Source organism: Cygnus atratus, chromosome 2 (assembly GCF_013377495.2).
Source record: "Cygnus atratus isolate AKBS03 ecotype Queensland, Australia chromosome 2, CAtr_DNAZoo_HiC_assembly, whole genome shotgun sequence".
Taxonomy (NCBI): domain Eukaryota; kingdom Metazoa; phylum Chordata; class Aves; order Anseriformes; family Anatidae; genus Cygnus; species Cygnus atratus.
The window spans coordinates 89,973,548-89,998,284 of record NC_066363.1 but is presented as its reverse complement, the minus strand read 5'-3'; the positions used below and the strand labels follow the sequence as shown (position 1 = coordinate 89,998,284).

The 24,737-nt window shown below is 40.7% G+C and overlaps 1 protein-coding gene across 4 annotated transcripts in view; it reads right to left on the bottom strand.

Annotated features, from left to right (window-relative positions):
* The window catches only part of FHOD3 (formin homology 2 domain containing 3), a 399,093-nt gene that overhangs the window by 191,768 nt on the left and 182,588 nt on the right, over positions 1-24,737 (bottom strand). For all 4 annotated transcript variants that reach the window (XM_050708607.1, XM_035550471.2, XM_050708606.1 and 1 more), the window contains exon 5: positions 8,738-8,843. In XM_050708607.1, coding sequence (XP_050564564.1) covers positions 8,738-8,843 — 106 coding nt within the window. The remainder of the gene's footprint in view (positions 1-8,737; positions 8,844-24,737) is intronic.

Here is a 24,737-nt window from a genome sequence, read left to right as displayed (position 1 = left end):
CAGCAAACAGAAACGTTAATATTCCCATATGCTCACTAAAATCATCCCTCACTGACGTCAGGTTCTGATTATATATTTTCTTCCTTATACACATATGCATGAACACTATCATATGTTTATAAATAATACTGGACTAACACATGCAAGTATCTTAGATTTCTTGAATTCTCTGGGGCTCTTAAAAATATTCTGATACAGAGGCTTCAAGAAGGTCACTGTTCATAGCAACTAAGATAAGTATTTTAGGAGTTCAGTCTATCACTCTATTTTCTGATTGCACCTATGAGAACATGAGCAATAGAAATGCACATCTACAAAAAAGTATAAATAGACCAAAAGGGCTCAGATGTAACTTAAAATAATTCAGGTATATCTGTATAGGGAAATTAACTCTGAAGATATTCAAACAAGCTCATTTTTGACACATCATTATGTCATATAATTATCATCTCCACGGAATAACAGTCAACACTTCCTAATTATCCTACATTTAAAATACACATTTGACTCTCCCCCCACATCCCTTTAAAGTCGTTAGTTTTTTTTCTTTATTTTTTGCTTTTGTATTGGGATAGAGCACTCTGTGTGCCACCCCAATTATCGCAACCACAAGGAGCTGTGGAAGCATCTTATCTTGAAATGGGGACAAGCAAAGATTATTTTCCCCAGTGTATTTTGTAGCATATTAAATGCATATATTCTTTACAAACAGTTTATAGCAAAATCCCTAATAACGGGGTACTTTGTGCAAGTGTGCACGTATGTGCCAGCTTATGAATGTCTTTATTTTCTGCACATTTTCTCCCTTCTCTAATGAATCAGGTTTCGGCTACTTCATGTTCAAAGATTACTACAAAAAGGCCGAAATCCTCTGTAATATGCTCCTACCAGTTGGAACTGGTGCATTGTTTTCAAGACTTGTTCATAAAGTTTGAGTAGTTAAATCGTATAACATCCAAAATGGCTTTAAAGACCCCTGAGACCACTTTCCAAGTACTTATTCTTTGCTTAGTAGTTAAGGATGTGCATTTTTCATCGTTCAGCTCCTCGTTTTACATGGAGTCTACATAGCCCGAGGTGTCACATTTCATGGGAATTTCACAAAGCATAAAAAATTACACAAAAACCCAAAGATTCATTTTCATGTAGACAGAAAGCAACCCAAACCCTTCCAGAGTCTGTCAGCTTTAAAAACAAGGGAAATCCATAATTTTATGGTGCTGTTATTGCTGAATTCCACGTAGACTATGAGAACACCATATTCTCCTCGCGAGCAGTCACAACACGGACGGCCAATTCCATACGGCGCACGAAGCCACTCAGTTTATTTGTAGATGTGTAAATTACTGTTTGGTGGTTAAACTTTTGAACTCACATTTGCTTCAGTGCCAATTCCCATCCCAGGCTGGGAGGACCCGTGCTGTATGCAGTGCGTTAGGACCATCTGGCTCTGCTTCCAGACGGATCACAGATCGGAATCGCTTCCAGGGAGAAGGGAGGGAAGCGGAGGAGGAGGGAGGAAGGAGAGGGAAGGGGTTCCTCCACAAACTAAGGGAGCACTTAAGGTTGCGTTTGGTAGGAAACTCTCAGTGCAATAAATGTGGAGGTTGACTCTAAGAAACATCATTTAAAAATACGCAGATGAGAAAACAAGAAAGGAAGTGCTCTAAGTATAGAGAGGAAAGCAAGTAGGATGCTTTCTGTCGTTTTAAACTGCAAGGTTTCCAAGGTCAAGCTCTCCTGCTACCCTTGGAAAAGTAAACAAATGCATTTGGCCTTAAAGAGAGATTTGCAGAAATGAAAGAGGATTCAGCTTCTGAGCCAAGGTCTGCTGTTTATATTACTGGTCGAGGAGATGGTATACTGTGCCTTCTTTCCCGGTACAATGAAAAGCATCCTAATCTCACCATTTCTAAAGAGTTCATGAACCAGGACGCCAAATCCATTCATATTTTTTTGATTCCATGGCTTTTCAAGACACACAAAAGAAGGAAATCTACTATTTCTGTACACATATAAAAGGTACCATGCCATCACTGTTACCTTCAATATGAGCTCGATCTCTCTCTGATGGAAAGCTGGCAGCACAGGCATCTCTCAAAAGGAGACACCATGGCTGTATCACAGAGGTGCCGTACCCAAGCTCAGCAGTGCTGCTGACAGGCAGGTCTTACTTGCACAGGTACACTAATTTGCTAATGCAGCTGTGATTCTATTTATTTACTTTTTTAGGTGTGGGCTGGGGGGGAACCAAGGCTGTACCTCCACATGGAGCTTCCAGGCAGATTTGCTGAGCATTGGCAAAGTCTCATGGGACTGCAGTCTGCTGTCCCGTACAACATGAATGAATGATGCACTGGTCAAATCCCTACAGGACAGGCGTCCAACTCTGATACTCTTTCTAATGGACTCTGCAGAAAGATCAAAGAATTGGCTTCACAGGGAGATTAAGTTGAGTCCCTCTCAGAAGCAATACCCCTAAGTAATCAAGCTTCAGGCACTTGATTTCTCTTTAAGGCCCAGGCCCTCACTGAAGCTATTTTGAGATCAGCTGAGAGGTTTACATAATTTTTAAAGGACTGCACATAAGAAGCCAACTTGAACATGTAGAGATAAGGATAAGAACTTCACAGCTACATGTGGATACCTGCACACTGAAGGTCAAGAGTAGAGCATCAGGAAAGTTTTGGTATTTGGCTTCAGAACACGAAATAAATGTAAAGGAAAGACTAATCATGTGCTGTCTGTTCTATTTACTTTGAGCTCTCAGCATACCATTCTGAAGTTGCTGGAATACCTTCCTACAGCTGGAATACCTCACACAGTTCTCCAGTCCACACTGAAAAAGAAGTAATGTCAAGGTATGCACGCTACATAGCATTAGCTCTATTTCCACTACTAAACGTATGTTACCACCACCTGTTTTACTGCTTTGGTACCAAATCAGCAAGATACATTTATTTAGGATAGACATAGCCTCTTATTCATTTTATTTCTATTCTTTTGGTATTTGTACAAGCAGTGCCAATGATACAAAGCATTGCATACATTTACTGCAGAAGCATACGCTTGTTTATGCTAAATGCTTTGTAGTACCCAATTTTTAATGTAAAAGGCTAAAGCCCCACAGTCTGTCCAGGTGAGGGAGGAAAATTTAAGAGCACTGGAGGATTTCTGGTCCTTGCAACAAAGAGGGGTCTCTTTGGTAAATACAGCCAGCTGGTTCCTGGAAGTGGGTTGCCCCTGTTACAGAAAGCACATTTATAAACCCAAGCATTCCAAGTAGCCCTTGGCTCGATGCAGAAATACCCTCAGCTTACTGATAACGTTGTGTTTGGCTTTCAGAGCAAGGGGTTATCAGCAGCAGCTTCCACTGCCTGCTTGCAAAGCCTCACCCTCGCTTTCTACTTCCTCCAGCTTCTTGACATCTTCGGGCACACAGCACCCTGGTGACAGACAGTAACCAGATGGTCTCTTACCACACAGCACTGAGCTGTTTTAGGACTTTAATCAGATTTCCCAGAATATGTGGCATAGCTGGTTGTGCTAAAGTTGGTGTGCAGGTGAAATCGCGTGCCTCTGGTTCTATAAATAGGCCTAACTGCTGGAGGCCTCAGCGCACGTTCACGGCTGAACTAGTTGCCTGCTGTGGTAGACAACCTGACCTATGGCCTGGAGATCTCTTGGTGAAGTTGGGTGATCCCAGAGGTTCTGGTGCATGCTTCAACACCGCAAGCAAATAACTCAGCATCTCCAAATTCCAGCAGCGAAATCTTTCTGCTTCACAACAAACAGTTCTTACTGTAATTTCTTTCTTTTTTTTCTCTACATTGTTAGCTACATTGCATTTATTAACTGAAAGCATACAAAAATATGGATTTTGAATTACCTCGTAATTTGAAAGCAGAAGTTACTAGAAAGTTGACTACCCAGACACAGCTACTTCCTTTCTCTCCGTCCATCTCCTTGCAAAGATTGGCTCCCATTTATTGGCGAGGAATCAAAAGGCTCCTCCTCATCATGTCCCACTGTGGGATTGGGAAATTTCAGGCTTCTCATTTCCCACTCCTGTGCTTTGGTAACCCCCCTGCTCCTCTGACATTGGCAGTTTGCAACAGTGTAGATCACAGATATTAAGGTTGAAGGGAATGGTTTCAATGGACTCCTACGTAATTTAAGCATGTAACAAAGATCAGAATGTGCCTTGGAGTTACTTTTCACACATGACTTCAGTGGTTTAAGATACTTTGTTCTTTCTTATTTACACTTCAAGGCTCACACAGGACTTTTCTGGTAAAAGCCTCCCGTTAAATTACTTAAAAATCCCCAAAGGCCTTGCAAAATGAAGAGAGAAAATGAGTGCTGTTATATGCTCATTTTATCTGTGCAAAGATAAAAGCATGCCTGTAAAAAATACAATTCCAAAATAAACCACATTTACTACAAAAAAAATGTTGGGCATAATAATTAAATTGTTCTTCTAGCAGATTAAAGATGCTGCTGACTGTGTCTATGAAGCTATGGACTTTTAATCCTTTTAAATGCTATGTCACTTTCCCTGAGAATGTATCCTATCCCTCAGCCAGGACCATCACCTTCATCTTCTGTACTTGTTTCAGTGTCTGTAGAGACCAACAGGACTTTATCACTTCATCGGAAGTGCAGCAGGCCTGCAATACGAAACCCCAAACTGGTTCCACTACAATCCAGTCTTCTGACCAGATTATTGAATTGAGTATAGATTATTCCAGTAGATGACACATCGTATCTTTCTCTTTCAGATTATAATAATGGTTTTGTTTTTCTGGGGGGAGGAGGTGACTTAAAGCACAAACTTTGCCTCAAATCTTAACTCCCAGGCTCCTTCCAAACACTTGTTTTCCTTTTTTCCTTCAAAAAAGGAAGACAAACGAAAACCACCAAACAAAAACCATCTCTCATCCAGACTTTAAACCCAAATTCTTATTCCCAGTATAAGCATACAGCTTCTGCATCCAGCGGCAGAGGTTCATTCAAGCACACACTAGCACACACACGCACTGATGGTACCATTTTTTCCTCACCCTTAGTTTCTGAAACCATGGGCTGCAGTGAGGCCAGGGCCTCTTTCTGCTTGGACTGGACACCTAGCTTGTGCTTTCAGACCACCACCACAAACTCCATCTTTTACCTAATTACGGATACCACTAAATAATGATTTGAATCCGCCAAGTAGGCAATTAGGGCTCCAAGCGCGAAACATGCTCTGCAAAAAGGCCGGAGGACCTTTTTAACAACCTTTTCATTGGATGCAAAGGGCAGAGGGGACACGACACCACTGGGTAGTACTTCTCATATCACAGTGTCAGGTGAATCCCCAGACCTCTCTTACTCAGTGTTTTTAAAACTATTAATCCTTCATCTACACAAGTTGCTTTTCCTTCTCACCTTCCCAAAAGCACCAGTAAATTAACAGAAAAAGTGAAAACTGCCATAATTCTATCAATTATTTAATTATCCTGTGCTCTGCCACTGTGTTTCAGATGTTGCTTTTTCATTCAGTGAAAAAAAAAAAAAAGAATTCCAAATGATACACACCTTCAAAATTACAGTAAAATTTATATTAATCTTCATCAATTGTGACTATTTTCAATCTTTCACCATTTCCATTTAGTTTTGAAAATTTAGGCAATCTTGTAACTGGCACAGAAACATTTAAGTTCAGTGCGACGAGTAGAGTTCATTGCTCTTATGGATACTTTCCCCCAAAAGTGGGGAGAGAGAAAAAAAAAGTAAGAAAGCCTGTTTCTGTGGGGGAAAAAAATATCCCACAAAACACAGTTACTCTACATCTCCATGACAATTAAAAGGAAGATCAAAGAGGAAAATTTAGCTTGAAGAACTAGTAACTAAGGAGGAAGAAAATCTGTGTCCTAGACTGGTATTTTAACAGAATAGTTAAAGAGAGAAGACCTGACTACTGTTGTTTCACGTCCATAGACTACAGACTGACAAAAGGAAACATTTTTGGAAAGGTGCTGTCAAACAATCCTATTTCACAGAACCTAGCAGAAATAAACGGTCGCTCTTCAGCACTCGACAAACAATTGTCCTGATTTCTCAGCATTGCATGTAAAAGACACACTTATCTTCCATTCACCCGTTAAAGTAACTAAAACTTTTGTGACTCATATTCAGTCATTTTTTTGGCAGCTCAGCCAGCCTTGAGCCAAGTCAAAACCGCTAAGCAGAAATGCACAAGCAGGAAGCATTAGAGTGAAACAACACAGACTTTTAGAAAAAAAGGAAAGCAAGTTCAAGAAACGGCTAGTACCTGGCAATGCATAAGGTATTGAACACCTACAACAACTACAAATACCTGTATATCTAATCTATTTTCATTTCTAGGTACAAAGTTCTTGAAGAATGCAGGCAAATAGGAAACACTCAGAAACCACTCAGTCAAAACCAAGGACAACAGTGCAGGGGTAAGCCCTGCCAACAGAAGCAATGTGATGGCTAAGGCTGCTATTTATTGTCAGCCCTATAAGCTGTGTTAGTAGCACAGGAGGAAAACAGTGAATTAAATGAGAGGTGCTGGAGAAATGCAGACAGGATATGGGACTAAAAAGAAATCCTATCCCTTTATGATTCACGTTAAGCCCACTGAAAACAATGAGAATATGTTCCACTCCAAGAGGAACCACAAGACCAGGACACCACAGCAGTAAGGGAAAAAAATCTAGACAGACTTTTTTTTAATTTAAATCTCAATAACAAAAAAACAGCCATTGTCTATGGCATTCCAAAAATAATACATCATGTAAGAGTGTTTTTCTGGTGTATTTAATGTTTCTTTTCAGCACTCCTCAATGTATTTGGATAAGATTGGCTAGCTACACTGTACTTCCAAACCTATCTTTATCTCATTGCACATGCAGACCTATTCAGAGAGCACACGCTAGCTCCTGGAACTGAAAACCAGCTGACAAAATCTTGGAGTTGTAACAAGCTTTGAACTTTCTGAAAGACAATCGTGACAATTTTAATTTCTGAAATAAAACCCACATCACATAGAAAAATCCTATTATTGTAGCAGACGATAGGATACACTACCCAGAAAAAAGCTTCAGTGTCAAGAACCAGCAAAATGGGGGGAACAAGAGACCTGATTTGGGTATTTGAAAGACAGTACCAATCCCTGAAAGCATCTTCTTAAAATAAGGATCTTAGTTCTGATGTGACCGACTCTGGTATTAGTGGGTCATTCTGTCAAGGAGGAGGCTCAGTGCCCTGGATCTTATCTGATACTGGAAAAGAAGAGCTGCAGGGCAATCCAGTGTTTGGACTGCAAGGCCACTTGGGTGCTCAGGTAGTGTAAACACTTATCAGGTTTCCTTGCTTTGAGTTTCCAGTATCTGGCTGCAAAAGCCTGCTGAAGCGCAAAGACATCGCCCAGCCACTAGACCAATGCTCAGCTGATGAAACAGTAACCCCCTAGACTAAAGGCCAGACTGTCCAATACAGCACCTTTATTTTGCTTCCAGACTGAATTTTTGGAGAGTGTCGATAGCGGATTTTCTCCCAGAAAGGTTTTGTTGTTTTTTGTTTTTTGTTTTCAGCTGTAAAGAAAGCCTTTTTTCCTCTCTATGTTTCCGTGTTCTTGTCTATTTGCATTGTGGTTAACAGTCTTTTACTTCTGACTATACGCAAGCTACTATTCAATTACATTTACATCACTGCATGACTACTTACATAGAACATAATTTCTGTGGTACTGATCTGGTTTCTTATCCAATCCGAAAAGCTGATATTTGTACAGTCTAACCTTCAAGTTCTTCGCACAAAACCACACTTACTATTTGAATTCTTGCTTTCAGTAACTTAGCACTTCTGGTTCTTCGAAAAATCTTTTTCTATTTTCGTATTTTGCTCCTCAATTTGCAGATCGAGTGTTGTCAGCTAAATATATCAAACTGACATTTTCAGGGACAGCTATGTACATCAGTCTAAGAAAATTCAAATGAGCAATCCACCACAGTTATGCATCCATTAGCGCTCTCTATTGACTATGAGATCACCCAGAAGTACAGATCCCCTGTTATGACTGCTCTGCCCTCAGTCATAACCTTTTAAAACACTGAAGGAACTCTCCTGATTTGCAGCCTGGGTTTCCTTGCTAAATAAAAACTGCATGCAGTCACACATGATATGCATGCAGGAACACTATACGTTAAGTCAGCTTTCTAATTCAGTAAGACTCTTTCCATGCCATTCCCCAAATTCTACCTTTGCCAGTTGTCTTAAGTGCAAAGAACAGAACACAATCCTCTGATTACCTATTTAGCTCCAAAATATCAGATAGCTGAAACTGCTTCCAGCCAACTTACCTTAAGATATGACTGTCTCGCTGTTTATTCCCTATCATGTGACAAGCTACTAATCCAATTCCAAGAAGTTATGATGTTCTGTGACCTTTGACATTTACAATTATCCAGTTCAAGCTCTAGAATGCCTTTTCTTTCTTAGAATTAGGGTTTTTCAATATAATCTAAATGAGAAGCTGGACGATAGAGAGAACATCGGCATTTTATTTTTCCAATTCATCCTAATCAGCAGTGAGCATTAATCCCAGCCTAATTTTCCTACATATGCAAGACTCTGAACCAGAAAAACATGTTTCAAACATGCTGCAAGTTGTAGCAGACCTGTGAGAGCCTCACAGCAATAAAACACCTTTCAGACACATTTGTGTTACCTCTCAGGATGTAGTTCTGATAGTTCTGGTCTGCCTCTGCTCCCACTTTGATTAAGCAAGTCAGGCCTTCAGCAACAACAAACTCATGAACCAAGTCCTTGTCATCCTGCCACAGAAGAAAGGAAAAGCTATGTTAGAATTCTGGAAGACAAACAGATAGGATATATCACAACCAAGTCAAATGTATGCCTGCAACACTGACTTTGTTCTCAGATGATTTAAGCGAGTTTATATGGAAGATGTTATATACAAGACATATTGAAATCAGAATTAAACACATGATATAAAGTGATAAAAACCAAGCTTTCACATTTAGGTCAACTAAAGAAGATTAATATCAGTAAAACATTCAACTTTGGATTTTTCATTAAATGCTTGCAGACATGCTACCTGATATTAAAATCTCTTCATATTTATAAACAGACATTCTGAAAGCCTTAGAGTGTCTGTATCAGTTAGAGAAATCCACCACTATGCCATAGCAAAACTACAGTTTCAGTATTTGAAGTGCATAAAACAAAACTTTTAAAATTGTTTTTTATTAAAACATATTACATTTTTCACTTTGTGATACTTGTTATATTTACAATGAGAAATTATACTGTTAAACAAGAGAATGCTCATGGATTCTCACATTATGATGGAAAACAATATAAAAGCAAATACTCCTTAGTGCAGCAGAATGACACCATATCACATACTAGGAGAGCCTCACTGGAAGCTACATGCTGAAAAAGATGCCAAGGAAATATAGAGCACCGTATCTAAAGCTTGTCTTCTCATCTTACAGAGGCTCATGCAGACAAACAGGAGGCTGTTAAAGACTTGATTAAACAGCACTTCATGAATTAGCTACACAAATTAGTAATGAAAACAATTTGAAATATTGATGAAACAGAACCACTCTGTGGAGAAAATCATCGCTGTTGCTGAGTCCCTCTTTGGATTATTTTTAATATAATTATTTTCATTATTTTTCATAAGATCCAGATATTAAATAGTTTCGTTTTGAGTGATTTCTGAATTCACTGCACACACTTTCAAAGCTGCTAAGTGAACTAAAATAATCAAGTCCCTTAATGAATTCATTCACTGAAAATTCTAGCCCAACAATTTATTCTGTACGAATTTTCTTCCTTCCCTAGAGCTGATATAGGGATATTTGTAAGGTGACCTAACAAGTCATCAGAAATTTAGAATTCTTGAGAAAAATCTATTTAATGGTGAAATTTGTTAAAACAATTTAAATATATACAGTATGTTAATGTATATAGACATGAAGTTTACCATGATAAAGGTTATTTATTCTTTAAAAAGTACATAAAAAGGAAGCATACAATCATTCTCCACATCTTTGCAAACCTATATAATAAACCCCTCCCCCCCCCAAATCAGTAAGATTAAATCCACAACTGAGCCCTAAATTTTATTTAAGACTTCTATTATTTGAGGGCATTATATTTTTCTTTGTATAGATAAATGCCTTGATAACATTTTCTGAAGAGCCATGACGTTTACGTTTACAAACTCCCATGTCAGATCAGGCATTATATGTGCAAGCACAGAATTTTATGAAGACAAGTTTCCTCCATCTATCCATTTGCCAAACTCAAAACACAGTGGGACTACGGCGATAGCAGAGAAAGCATATGCAGAGGATCTGCTTATTAACATAGAAGACGCTAATTATATTCTGAATTCCTCTGTTTTACCTAATGGTGTTTTACAGGTGCATGCAAACATCCACCCCACAGCAACAGTGGGGCCTTCTCTTTGGCTTCACAGGGGTGAGGAGCCAGACGAGGTGTTTGCTCTAAGCAGTAAAGGACCTCTCCACGGCAGAGGACTTTTGGCAGGCACAGGGCTGAAAAGCAGGGCCACCAAACCCGTGGCCACAGTGCCAACCCAAGCAACGTGTCCCAATGCATGGGAGAGGGCCCAGGAAGGGGCCAGGTCAGTTGGGACACTCAGACCTGCGGCTGTCTCCTCCAAGCAGCAGGGCCCTAACCAAACACCATCAGAAAGAAGATTTCATGCTAAAGCAATTCATCCCAAATTAGTTTGTGCAACAAGTGATGACAAAATTCAAAAACAATGTAAAAAAATAAAATAAAAATGACTGGGGAGGCACAGCCATACCCAGGAGAGCCCAGAGGACTTCCCACCCCTCAGAGCCAGGCAACTGCTCCTTCCCCAAAATCCCTTTCTATACGCTGTTTTTACTCAAAGAAACCAGAGTCACCTCTTGTTGTACTAGATTTTTCAAACTTATTTCTCATGAAACACAAAGGAGAGGAAGATTTCCCTGGAATCTGTTGGCTAAGCTTAAAGTCAAGTACATTCAGGGTTGAGACACGCTAACTCTGAACTCCGTGGAAATTCAACAAGGACTTTGCATGGCATTCACAGTGCTTGGAAAGTAAGTTACACTGTAGGCCAAGGTCAGTGCTTAAAAACTCCCCATTACTAAACTAAGGAGGAAAAGTTGCCAGATTTCCCCTACAAAGAGAGTGGGCAGTGGTGGGAACAAGGGCAAGAGATGGAAAGGGCAGATGTACACAGAGTGAAGGAAAACTAACAGAAAGTGGTAACACATTGTGAGGAAAATCCATCCCTCAAAACAGTTTCTCATAACCCTGATGACAAATAAATGCCTTTTTCTTTTTTTTTGAATGAAATGAAATAATTGCAATGATTACAGTTGTTGGAGCCCCAGAACATCCTAGTTCTTCACATATATTTTATTGATATTTTAGTAGACATCTTGATGTTGCATCAAGGTCAGAAGTGTGTGGCATACCCTTGAGTCAAAGTTTAAAAATAAACAACCTCCTCTAGGAATGACCCACAATCGAATATACAAAACTGGCTAAGTGGGAAGGAGGAGGAGGAATAACCATGGTCTGCAGGTTCTGGTATTTGTTAGTAGATCTAACATTTCCATTTCTGAAAAATAAGTAAATAAATACATGATCAGAAGATACTAAACAAGTTATCTCTACACACAGAGAAGTTAAAAGTAGTCCAGCTGCAGAGAACTTCAGACAAAAACTAAGAATGAAAGTAAAGTTTTAACAGCACACAGCAATTAAGGGCTGCTGACATTCAGTGAAAGAAAAATTGAAACCCTTTACAACTTTAAGATGTTCCCCATAATCTTTAACAGTGAATGCATGTTAGAATATCACCTGGGGAAAAAACAGCATCTAATTCCCAAGATAACCCATGCTGAAGATCTGCTTTATGTTGATGACTTTTGATTTTTTTTTTTATTATTTAAAAAACAAAACAAGGACATTCAAAAAGAAAATGGTGAGCTGTGCCTTCTGGAACTTTTTCAAAACAGCCAAAGGAGTAAACTGCTGCAGCATAGAGTCATCCTTGACTGAAACGAGATATATTGCAGGAGAACTGCAGAGGAAATGAAGGGGATGAGGGACTTTAACCAGACTGCTTTTGGAAAGCACTGAATAAACAAATCAAACCTGAATTAAAAAAGGCTTTTAAGGTACTTCTTCCCCAAATAAAAGGGAAAAAGAAGGTGTAATGAAGCAGAGCACAAACACATCACGCTCTAGACATAAATTTGAACTCAGTACATTATCTATCCCATCATGTATATACGATGAGAGGAAAGGGAAAGAAGCAAACATCTGGAATGTGCACAGAAAGATGAAAGGAATCCAGGCCCATATATTCTAAATGGAAAGGAGAATGTTTACATCAATTTTGTGCTAGGATAATCTTTTCGGACCCATTAACTCACTGACTTGCCAAGTTAGGTGACCTCAAGAGGAAAGGCTACTCTCTAGCAGGGGTAAGAGGCTCGGGTTTCCAGGAAGAGAGCATTCATTGTACAGAACATGCAGCGTGTGACAACGATACGGACAAGTAGCTGCTGCATGCGTGTGATAACGTTTAAAAGGAGGCAGGGAAAGGGTGTCATTTGCTATGGAAATGGATTCCTCCACTAATATTGTGAAGATTTATGAGCCCTTAATCAGGAGGCATTAGAGGGCTGATGAGAAAAGCAGCAAAACACAGTTAAAGCTCTCTAGGCTTCCTACTAAGCTCCTGCAGCCATAAAGATTGAGCAGTGACACAAAGATGAGCTACTTAAAAGTCTTTATGAAAAGACTCTGGTGGCCTCCTCACAGGACTGGGTATTTTACACTTTCATTCACAGATTTGGAATGGATCATGTCTTTCCCTTTGTTTAGGTATCTCGGAAGGAAAAAAACACAAGATCTTGTATGTCACTTTGTAATTGAACTCTGTTTTAGACCAACAAACAGTGAAAAAATATTAAATATATTCAAACTGGTAGGTTTAAAGCTTGCTTATCATGCCAATGACTGACAAAATGCACAAGTCATACTTTTTTTACCTGCCCACCAGTCTAGCTATCAAGAAGACCCCCTAAACCCTGTGGATAAGCAGTCTCCAGCACTCTCAGATGCCACTAATGCAAAGAGCAGCCAAGATTTCCTTCAGTCCTCCTCGTTCTCCTGCCTCTGCACCACTGGATACATCTTTAATGCAGTTTTGTGGGGTCTTATCCAGAGATGGAGACTTGAGATTTTTTTCAAGGAACACCGCTTTGCAAGAATGCATCTTATCTGACGTGCATCTTACATGTGCAAAGATAACTTGTTTACGTACTGTTACAGATAAATCTTCCTGAAGCCTGCTATTTCTGTGAGCCATATGTTTGAAAAGTTTTACCCAAAGCACGATTTTTTTTTCCCCTGCCACAAGAAAGTTGCTTCAATTTCTAATAAGAATCAAGGTTTTGGAACACAGTTCCTCAAGTGAAACTTTTTTTTTGTTTAGCTAACAACCACTGGTGAAAGCTCTATTCCAAGTATTTGGGGAAACTGGATTAGTAACTGAATAATCACACTTGGATATGCACATGCATATTTCCCTTTTACATGGCTAACAGCTGTGCAATGCGCTGTCTTTCCAAGGAATCGTAACAAGATGCTTGTCTATGAAATTTCCAAAGGGGACGTCATTTTTATGTTTTTTTCCTTCCTTTCACGAACTATCCCGTTGTTTTTGGTTGCCTGAGCACTCCCATATTTAATTGCATGCTGTATGATTCTCTCCTGTTTCTGTTACAAAATTAGACATTGCAAATTTTATAAAGTTCACTTATTTAAATACGGAGCTGTGGGACTCCCCAGCCTGTGCTCTCTGCACGACACACTCTTTAGTGAGCCAGCAATCACATTCTGTACCGACCAAACTTTCCAAAATGCAAAAGTTGCAATAAGTTAGTGTAGAAGTGACAAGAGCAGAGGCAGCCAAGGTACTAGCCACATGCACAAGAATCTTCTTGCTAAGCACAAATAGGAAAAGAAAAAAGTTTTGACTATTATCTTACAGAAGGGTCCTGCTCTCACACCAAGCATGAACCCAGGGTTCACGCATTTCGCCCTCTGCAGAGCAGCTTCCCTTGCTGTTCTGTCACTCCACAAGATCCCTTTAAGAAAGGTTTACTCCTTGGTTCCTTAGGCCAGCTCCGATTTTGCCTTTAAAAGAAAAGTTGCCAAAAAAGACAACTTTGCAAAGTTATACTGCATTCACATTTTTAACATCGTGGTAATTCACACAGGCAAAAGATGAATATTGCCAAATCGTCCTGGGTTTAGCATAAGGAGAAATCTAAACTCTACCTGGTTCAAAGAGAAAGAACAGCCTCCCCTGCACTCTGAAACTTTGTGGAGCAGGATGCTGGCAGTGCACTGACACAGAGCCCGACCTTCAAGAAGGGCACAACCCCTTCAGATGTTGACTGGCTCCAGAGGTAAAAACACCTACTTTTTGACAGGGAAGCTAGGGAAATCTTCATTCATAGCTGTGTTCAATCACAGTGTGCCGGGAAAGTGTGCTGTCCTCACTCTACATTAATGTGTAGGAGCAATGTGATGTCTCCTTGGAAACCCCTTTTCTTCAGATTCTGCTCCCAGAGACATACGCTGCATAGCAAGGGGGCAGAAGTGAAACAGAAACCCTGAACAATTCTGCTCCATGTGGAAAAAAATAAAAATGGGAAAAATACATGAATCACTAAAATGCCAGCCCACTCACTGAAACTACCCCGCACCCCCTAATGTAAATGACAGCCACACTTCAAAAAAAAAAAGAAAAACAAGAAAAACCTTGAATCTCCTTTAAAGTCAAAATAGGATCACAAAGTTGAGCAGATTTTAGGAGGATTAAGGGTTAGGGATTAGCCTTAATTCATTGGGGGATGTAAACTAGCAGGAGAGGGACAGCAGCTGACTGGTGAGGCGAGGGAGGAAGGAGGCAGGTCAAAGAGCAAAGCATGCACGACTGAAAGTATTTGCTCATATAAATCTCAAATGACAATACATCTGGTGCTCTACCACAAGAAAGATGCAGCACTATTGCCCAATACGCTCAAAAAGCCTCCTGTGTTAGCAAGCAAGTAAAGGCAGAATAATAAAATCTGTGTTTCTTATTGTTAACGATAGTATTAGTGATGGTCCTTAGTCAGACACAGACACACAGACACAGATTTCTAGGTTGGAAGAGACCTCAAGATCATCGAGTCCAACCTCCGACCTAACACTAAGTACTCCACTAAACCATATCGCTAAGCTCTACATCTAAACGTCTTTTAAAGACCTCCAGGGATGGCGACTCCACCACCTCCCTGGGCAGCCCGTTCCAATGCTTAATAACCCTTGCGGTAAAGAAGTACTTCCTAACATCCAACCTAAAACTCCCCTGTCGCAACTTTCGCCCATTCCCCCTCGTCCTGTCACCAGGCACGTGGGAGAACAGACCAACCCCCACCTCACTACAGCTTCCTTTAAGGTAACTGTAGAGAGCGATAAGGTCGCCCCTGAGCCTCCTCTTCTCCAGGCTGAACAAGCCCAGCTCCCTCAGCCGCTCCTCGTAAGACTTGTTCTCCAGACCCCTCACCAGCTTGGTCGCCCTTCTCTGGACTCGCTCGAGCACGTCCATGTCCTTCCTGTAGCGAGGGGCACAAAACTGAACACAGTACTCGAGGTGCGGCCTCACCAGAGCCGAGTACAGCGGGACAATCACTTCCCTAGACCTGCTGGCCACACTGCTTCTTATACAGGCCAGGATGCTGTTGGCCTTCTTGGCCACCTGAGCACACTGCTGGCTCATATTCAGCCGACTATCAACCAATACTCCCAGGTCCTTCTCGGCCAGGCAGCTTTCCAACCACTCATCTCCCAGCCTGTAGCTCTGCTTGGGGTTGTTGCGCCCCAGGTGCAGGACCCGGCACTTGGCCTTGTTGAACTTCATACAGTTGACCTCAGCCCATCGCTCCAGCCTATCCAGATCCTCCTGCAGAGCCTTCCTGCCCTCGAGCAGACCGACACACGCACTTAGCTTGGTGTCATCTGCAAACTTACTGAGGGTGCACCGGACGCCCTCATCCAGATCATCGATAAAGATATTAAAGAGGACCGGCCCCAGTACCGAGCCCTGGGGGACACCACTTGTGACCAGCCTCCAACCAGATTTGACTCCATTCACCACAACTCTCTGGGCCCGGCTATCCAGCCAGTTTCTAACCCAGCGAAGCGTACGCCAGTCCAAGCCATGAGCAGCCAGTTTCTTGAGGAGAATGTTGTGGGGAACGGTGTCAAAAGCCTTACTGAGGTCAAGGTAAACCACATCCACAGCCCTTCCCTCATCCACCAAGCACGTCACTTTGTCATAGAAGGAGATCAGGTTCGTCAAGCAGGACCTGCCTTTCATAAACCCATGCTGACTGGGCCTGATCGCCTGCTTGCCCTGCAAGTGCCGCGTGATGACCCTCAAGATAATCTGCTCCATGAGCTTTCCTGGCACTGAGGTCAAACTGACAGGCCTATAGTTCCCCGGGTCTGCCCTCCGGCCCTTCTTATAGATGGGCGTCACATTGGCTAGCCGCCAGTCAACTGGGACCTCCCCCGATAGCCAGGACTGCTGATAAATGATGGAAAGCGGCTCGGCCAGCTCCTCCGCCAGTTCTTTCAGTACCCTCGGGTGCATCCCATCCGGCCCCATCGACTTGCGCACATCCAAGCTCCTTAGCAGGTCGCCAACCATTTCCTCATGAATGGCGAAGGCCACATCCTGCTCCCCATCCCCTTCCGCCAGCTCAGGGCACTGTGTATCCAGAGAACAACCGGTATTGCCGCTAAAGACTGAGGCAAAGGCGGCATTAAGCACCTCAGCCTTTTCTTCATCCTTAGTAACTAGGTTTCCCCTCGCATCCAGTAAAGGATGGAGATTCTCCTTAGTCCTCCGTTTCGCATTGATATATTTGTAAAAGGATTTTTTGTCGTCTTTAACGGCAGTAGCCAGGTTGAGCTCCAGATGAGCTTTGGCCTTTCTAATTTTCTCCCTGCACAGCCTCGCTACATCCTTGTAGTCCTCCTCAGCGGCCCGCCCTTTTTTCCAAAGATTATAAACCCTCTTTTTTCTGCTAAGCACAAGCCGCAACTCTCTGTTGAGCCAGGCCGGTCTTCTTCCACGCCGGCTCGTCTTTGGGCACGTGGGGACGGACCGCTCCTGTGCCGTTAAGATTTCCTTCTTGAGGAGCGCCCAGCCTTCCTGGACTCCTCTGCCCTTCAGAACCGCCTCCCAAGGGACTCGGCCAACCAGCGTCCTGAGCAGCTCAAAGTCAGCCCTCCGGAAGTCCAAGACAGCGGTTTTACTGGTCCCCTTCCTGGCCTCGCCAAGAATAGAGAACTCTACCATTTCGTGGTCACTCTGTCCAAGACAGTTTCCGACCACCACATCTCCCACCAGTCCTTCTCTGTTTGTGAAGAGAAGGTCTAGCGGGGCACCACCCCTGGTGGGTTCAGTCTACCCTTCACATTCCTAGTATTGCACAGAGAATAGAAATCTCCTAATTTTTTTCTCTCCTGAGCATTCCCCTGGTTCTGGCAAACCCTAATGCATGCAAAACCACCCATAGCTGGTCCCTAACCTGACAGCCCCTGTCAGTACCAGCAATGCGGGAGCACCTGGCTGTGACCAGAAGGCACTTCCCTTACCTGAGGGCTTCACATCCACAGGCTCCCCATATAATTTAAAATGTTTATATGGTGCTCTGCCCCAGTAGCAATGGATAATGAGCAGCCAGTTCCTCCTGGCCCTTTCAGCTGCCTAGCTAGCAACATGACCCCTGAGCCTACATTAGAAATATCCCCCAATAAAGCCTCCACGAGAATATTTTTAACTATTGCTACCTGCCTTCAGTGCACACCGCATCTGCTAGTTACCAGCAAAATAATTGCTCCCATCGACAAGACTACAATGATGTAGTAATAAAAGAGTTATGCTGTGCTCTATTAGAAACAGAAATCCCAGGCCGTTTCTGGAGTCCAGCTTTTTTATTGGCTAAGCAACAGGTTGCATTTTATAGATCAAGATTGGCTTGCAATGCTTGCAGTCAGAAAAGCTCATTTTGGCTTGAAAACTGAGTAAACACAGTCAGGAAGTGATTGAAGGAGCATGGACCGCCAAGATATAATTTATAGTTATTTTCCCACACTTTAAACTATAGTTTTGTTCTTTGGACTCCAGAATTGATATAATTAAAATATTACACTGCCAATCCAGAAGTGCCTGATAGCATCTAATTCAATTGTCACTGTTTATTTCAGTCCATTTTAAGAGCTAAGTCACCCACTGCAAACAAATCTGGAAAGAAATCATCCCAAACACATGCACATATGCATACATATATATATATATATATATACACACGTCAGTGCAAGTGCTATGAGTCCCTCAAGATTGTGTTGCTGTTTAAAACTAAGTTACTTAAGCATCTATGAAACATTTCTCTACGTGGATGAGTCAGTGGTTAAGCAGGTAAATCTTAGCCATTAAACACCTGCTCTGAGGCAGGGCACTGCTTTTGGAACATGAACCAAGCACATCTCCCAGCAGCAGCGAGGAGGAGAGTCTTCTGGTGTCACAAACAGTCCATCTCAAAGTATCTTTACTCTCTGCTGCTTGGCAGCTCTTCTCAGAAACTATTCCAAGCTGAGGATGCAAGTTCACCTGTTGTCCTTTGCCCCACAACTTCCCCCAGCACAACTAGGAGGAGAGTCCCTCAAAAACAAGAGTGCCCCAGATTGCCATGTCCCAAAATTGCAATCAGTTGGAGGTAACCAAGGCAGTGGCAGAAGCAGCCAGTTTGTCCCTTAAACAAAGCTCCTTCTGCTTGCTATCTCTGTTGATTGCAAATGCACTACAGCCGCTTTACAGCCCTCACTGACTGTGCCACAGCTTTCACCCCCCACCCTTCAAGCTTTTCTCTACACCCTTCTGAACTGACTCCACACCTCCTATTCAGTTCCCTGCTCCAGCCTTTCCACCTTGCCAACTCATCACACGTACAGCTGTGATAACACTGTGCCATTTCTTTCTTTCCAAGATTAAATTGATCTTCTAATTAAACTACTTCAAATACAGTCCAAACTATTGCTGATTATGGATTTCCACCTTGGCATAAATAAGCTGATAAACAAAAGTAATGTTTTATTTACAGCCATTAATCCCCAGGAGCCTCTCTTCTGAAACATCATCAATACAGAAAATGAATATTCTGTTGGTCCGCAAAACCAGAAAAGTTCACATTTTGTATTGCATTAAAAATATAAACAAGACAAATAAGCATTTGCCAGCATTTCCTATTAGAGAAGTTACATGTTATCTCACATCTGCTTTATAAAGGGACAATTTTAAATTGTATGCCAGTTTCTTCCGAAGAGTTGGAAGAATACACAGGGGCAAATTAGAAGTTTCAATTTAGTAGTTAGCATTACTTTTCAAATTAAAGCACATGAAAATTAAAGCAATATTCAAATACCAAACACGCAGTTCTAGTACATGCAGAATTACTTCAAGCTTGAGGATATTGGGAAGGATTCTAATCTGAAATATCTTCAGGTTTTGTTCATCTGTCTGGAAACTATACACTTGTATGAGTGTCTCAAAGAATGCAAAGACTTCTCAAGGAACAACACCTGAGAAATGACAGATACTCAGATACCTAAGACATCCAACATCAGCCACATAGCTACTCCAGTAGCTGTCCAGTAGAATATGAAAGAAGTCTTGAGGAAATAAGTTATAGATAAGAATAAAACATTGCTTTATTAGATTTGTTAAGATTCCTTAGAGTCAAATCAGTGTTTATTAGACACAGTTAAGGTAAATTTCGGTCAGTATGTTCCAGCCAACAAAAACAGAAATAAAAAGTATAGTAGCAGGTAGACAACAAATACTTCATGCATTCATGAAAAGATTTAAAAGTTTTAAACATTTTAGCATTTTTTTTTAGAAGAATCTATCTAGCGAAATCAAAGCAACTTCTTAGAATAGTTGCTCTTCCTTATTGGACATCCAAGAAAAAAGGATGAACTTAAAACCTGAAAACTTTCAGCTCATATTCATATTGCTTTGTCAAGGTCTAGTACGTTGTTTATTTCCACTCATTACTTTTTCTTCCTCGGTGAGGTATGTTTCATTTGTATGTGAATGAAGAACTGGTCCATTAAGACAGTGGGTTTCTTTTCTTTTCCCCAACTTTAGGGCGCACAAAAGAAATTCTTAGAGCTGGGAGAAATATAGTTTGCAATGTTCAGAATTTTCAGAGATTTAATCAATCTGTAAAATACATATATTGGCACTTATCCATAGAAGGAAGCAAAAAAACTGAAGGCCAAATTATCTTTGGTGTTCTTGATTACATCTGCTAAAGAATCACTCATGTCTCAAATTGATAAAAGACTACTTAAAATTTAAGGAGGGAAGCGTGCTTAGTCTGCATGACAAAGTTCTCCCCACAATACATTTATGTTCTTAAAGTCTGTCTTATTCAGTTACCGAAAATCAAATTATTATGATACTACCTGATCTTTACCATTATCATCTCCTATAAAGTTCCTCCCCTTTACTCTGAATGCAGCGTTTTGCTTCTTCAGTGACTTTGGTCATTACCTTCAGTACTTTCACGTAACCTGCTCATTCCTTTTATCAACGGAGGGAACTGCAGGTAGAAAGTCATCTTACTGTGACACTAATGCTTGCTTATAGGGCTTTCACTGCACTAACACTGAAGATGCATGATACCATGTTTACCTGAGGAAGACCCCAGAGTCACCATCCAGATCTACCTGGACTACCTGTTCAGGCAGCACTACACTGATGAAGAAAGAAGAGTTCCCTGTTCTTTCAGGAGAGGGAACTGAGCTGTACTAAATTCTTCAGAGAGGTTCAAAGAAAATGTTGGAAGAGGAACTCCACTACTAATTAAGTTGGACCATCAGGAAATAATTTTGTTATTGCAATTAATGAAGGTACAGGTAACTGGGATCTTTTTCCCCAGATAACGTTTTATTTTCCCTCCGTGTGAGTACAAGAAGCAAGAAAAAAAAAATCACACCTCAGTATCAGATTAACCTACATATTTATTAGCCAGAAAAGCTGAAGTTTCATCACTGTAAAATTTTCTGTCATTGACTTGATAGGAATAGAATTCCATCCTTTGCACCTGGACAGAATATACATCAATATACTGTGCTTCCTTCACCCCCAGTTAGTAACTGGACTAAAAACTGCTAGAAAAGCCACCTTGAGCAGACCCTGTCAGGAATATTCTTTGATGGCAGCTAAGCAGCAGATTAAACAATATTCTTGCATTATGTTACTTACCTGAGGAAGTTAAAGTAGATAGGCAGAGATTTCTCTCTTTTTCATGACTTAAGAGACCCTCCAAAAGGGGGCAGGTGGCAGTCTGCTTTACAAGCGATGACAGAAGCCCCTAAATCAAGTGCCATGCCGCTTCAGACCCTGAGGAGTCATCAGTCATGCTCGCAGGAGTGGAAGGAACAGCCTCCTTCCTTGAGATCAATGAGGCAAACACAGAGTACTCCTTCTACTCAGCTAAGGATGATTGATGACCCCTTAGCAGCTGAAGTGTGTGACATTTGATTTCATTCACTGATAAGATTATGTCTATCCAAACACCTTCTAGTTAATGTTTCCAGGGCCCCTACAGCTGTTCATTGTAACATTTTATACAAAGCTCAGCTGTTCAATGATTAATGATTTTTTGTTTTAAACAATAGAAGAAAATTCTGTAAAAGAATTTTGCAACAGCATTGTCTGATATTCTGATCACAGCACAAAAGGGGAATCTAGGCTCCTCAAGGAAGACAGTGGGAGGTCTCCCACATTTGTCAGATGACACTTACTGGGAAATTCGTCCAAAAAGAAAACTGACTTTCTTCCTTAATACTTCAAAATATCATTTAAGGTCTGCTTTCCAGAAAAGCTAATGCATGGATTGATTAAAGATACTTTCCAGAATGTTAGGAAGCCATGCAGATTTACAAGATTACAGATTTTCACATGGTTGAAATATGCTTTGTAGCTCTTTTTACATCATATTCTTATCCATCTTATTCATATTGTGAAATTATGCAATCAGCATAAATTGAAGCTATGCTTTGCAACTGCAAGGCACTTTTTTTTTATAGTTGCTAAGACATGCTTACTTTACATGAAGTCTACTCATATCAGAGGTCTTGTAAAATAAACCTTTTTAGTATCAAGTAAATGGCATAGCACTGTTTACACCTATTATAGTGCTCAAACCCAATTTTTCTGTTTTTAAGATTGATAAAGATTGAATTAAATGTTTTAAGCAGTTGTATTTTTATCACTTTTAAAATATCACTATCAGGTAACACAATGTTTTCAGATTCTGATTTTTTAAGTGCCATGTTTCACTGTATTCTGTTCCTGTATGCCTTTGGGTCTTTTGATAGAATCACTAAGGTTGGAAAAGACCACCAAGATCATCCGGTCCAATCATCACCCTACCACCAATGTCACCCACTAAACCATGTCCCTAAGCACCACATCCAACCTTTCCTTAAACACCCCCAGGGATGGTGACTCCCCCACCTCCCTGGGCAACACTTTCCAATGCCTGACTGCTCTTTCTGAGAAGAAACGTCTCCTAATTTCCAACCTGAACCTCCCCCGGCACAACTTGAGGCCATTCCCTCCAGTCCTATCACTAGTTACCTGTGAGAAGAGGCTGACCCCCAGCTGCCCACGCCTTCCTTTCAGGTAGCTGTAGAGAGCAATAAGGTCTCCCCTGAGCCTTTTTAGCACTTTGCACAAAAATTCACAAGTCTCTAATGACCTCAAGAACCAATACTTAAGACACCACAGAAATCTTTCAGAAAAGACATTAAGAGAGAGTTAAACTGCAGTCCAACAGATTGTCAATTATATCTGTATGGGTATATGCACATGTGTATATACACATACACAGTTATTTTAAGGTCAAGTGCTTCCACAGTACAAATATTACTTTCCTTGCTCCATCAGCTTTTTTTTTTTGTTGAAAAGAGTACTGGTAAATCCAAAGAATAATACTGTAGTACAGTCCAGCAAGAGATCATGGCAATGACTATATTAACCCTTCAGAGTGAATTACAACAATCAAATGACATTGCTGTTAAAGCAAAATGCTTCTTATATCCTTTATCATTTTGCCAGAAACAGCCCACCATAAGAAACCAAACAAATTCCATGTTTGTACTTGCCAAATGAATCTTTCATTTAAAATCTGAAACAAAGACACTACTTTTGCCAAACATTGCTAAGCTTCGCTGAAGCCTTGCGTGAAAAACCAAGAGCTCTGACTATTTGGAATTTGTATTTGATGTAAAACTTGGTCTGGTTCCCACTTAATGCAAATAAGCGGCTGCACACTACCTTGAAGCTCTTTAAATTAAAAAATGATACTGACACAGAACTGTGCCAAATTAACTCAGCTCTGATGAAATGATTATAAAAACATGGTGTTACGAACAGTCTTGGCACTTAAAGACATAATGAAGTCTCCATAACTTTCTGAAAGTTGTTAAAATAAAAATAAATACTAGTTTTGAAGTCAACATTTTATTTCTGCAACAACATAATGCTGAAAAATTTAATACACTAAATACAATGAGATACAAAATCAAACATACTTATTTTGAAAAAATAGATTTCTAATGGTAATTTCATTTAATGTCATAGATGAAAAGAGAAATTGGGTATGACCACTTGGACAATAATGTTTGTTCTGTAATTTTTTGTTAACTTGTACTTTTCTTCACTAAAAAATAGCTTATTTTTCTAAAACATACAAAAGTTATCTTATTCTCTCTCATGGTTCATTCTGAGATAAACCAAAATCATGCTTGAATGGTGCCTTTAGCAGTGCTGCTAACTATTAATGACAGCAAAGCTGACAGGTAAAATGAAGCTTACATCATGCAGCATTTTATTTTCCAGCATTAAGTACACCACCTCAAATACTTGAGCATACGGGATGAATACTCTGCAGCTTGAGGAAGATTTCTCCTCCTTTCTTCACTAACGAGAACCTGTAGTCTGAGAGTATACAAAGATCTTCAAAGTGTGCCTCCATTCGATGAATGGCCACAGCTCTACTAGAAGTAGCTACTTAATGTGCTAACAGATAATTCCCAACTTCCTTTCTGTATCATACACATTAGGAAGCAGGGAGGTCAAATTATTCAAGGAGAGTTATGTTTTGAAACTGTAAGACAGACAACCTGAAAACTAAATTCACTCCTGGTGCATTTCCAATGATCTAGATTTGAACTGAATTCTTTCATACTAGGCAGGCAATGCATCTCAAACAGAAAGTCTGATCATCTATTTGTAATAACTAAAATGTTGAGAGAGTAATGCTGACTTGCCAGGAATTAAATTAAAAGCCAGGAAACATGAGGATAACATCAGTTACCTACGCAACTTTTATGATTAGATTATGATAAAGTCTTCAAATGCACCACCACAGTTCTACTATCCCCGTCTCCCGCAGAACCACAGTTCATTCACAGATACAGCGTTTATGTGCCTCTCTTTTCAGTTTCCTCTTATTACTCTTCAACCC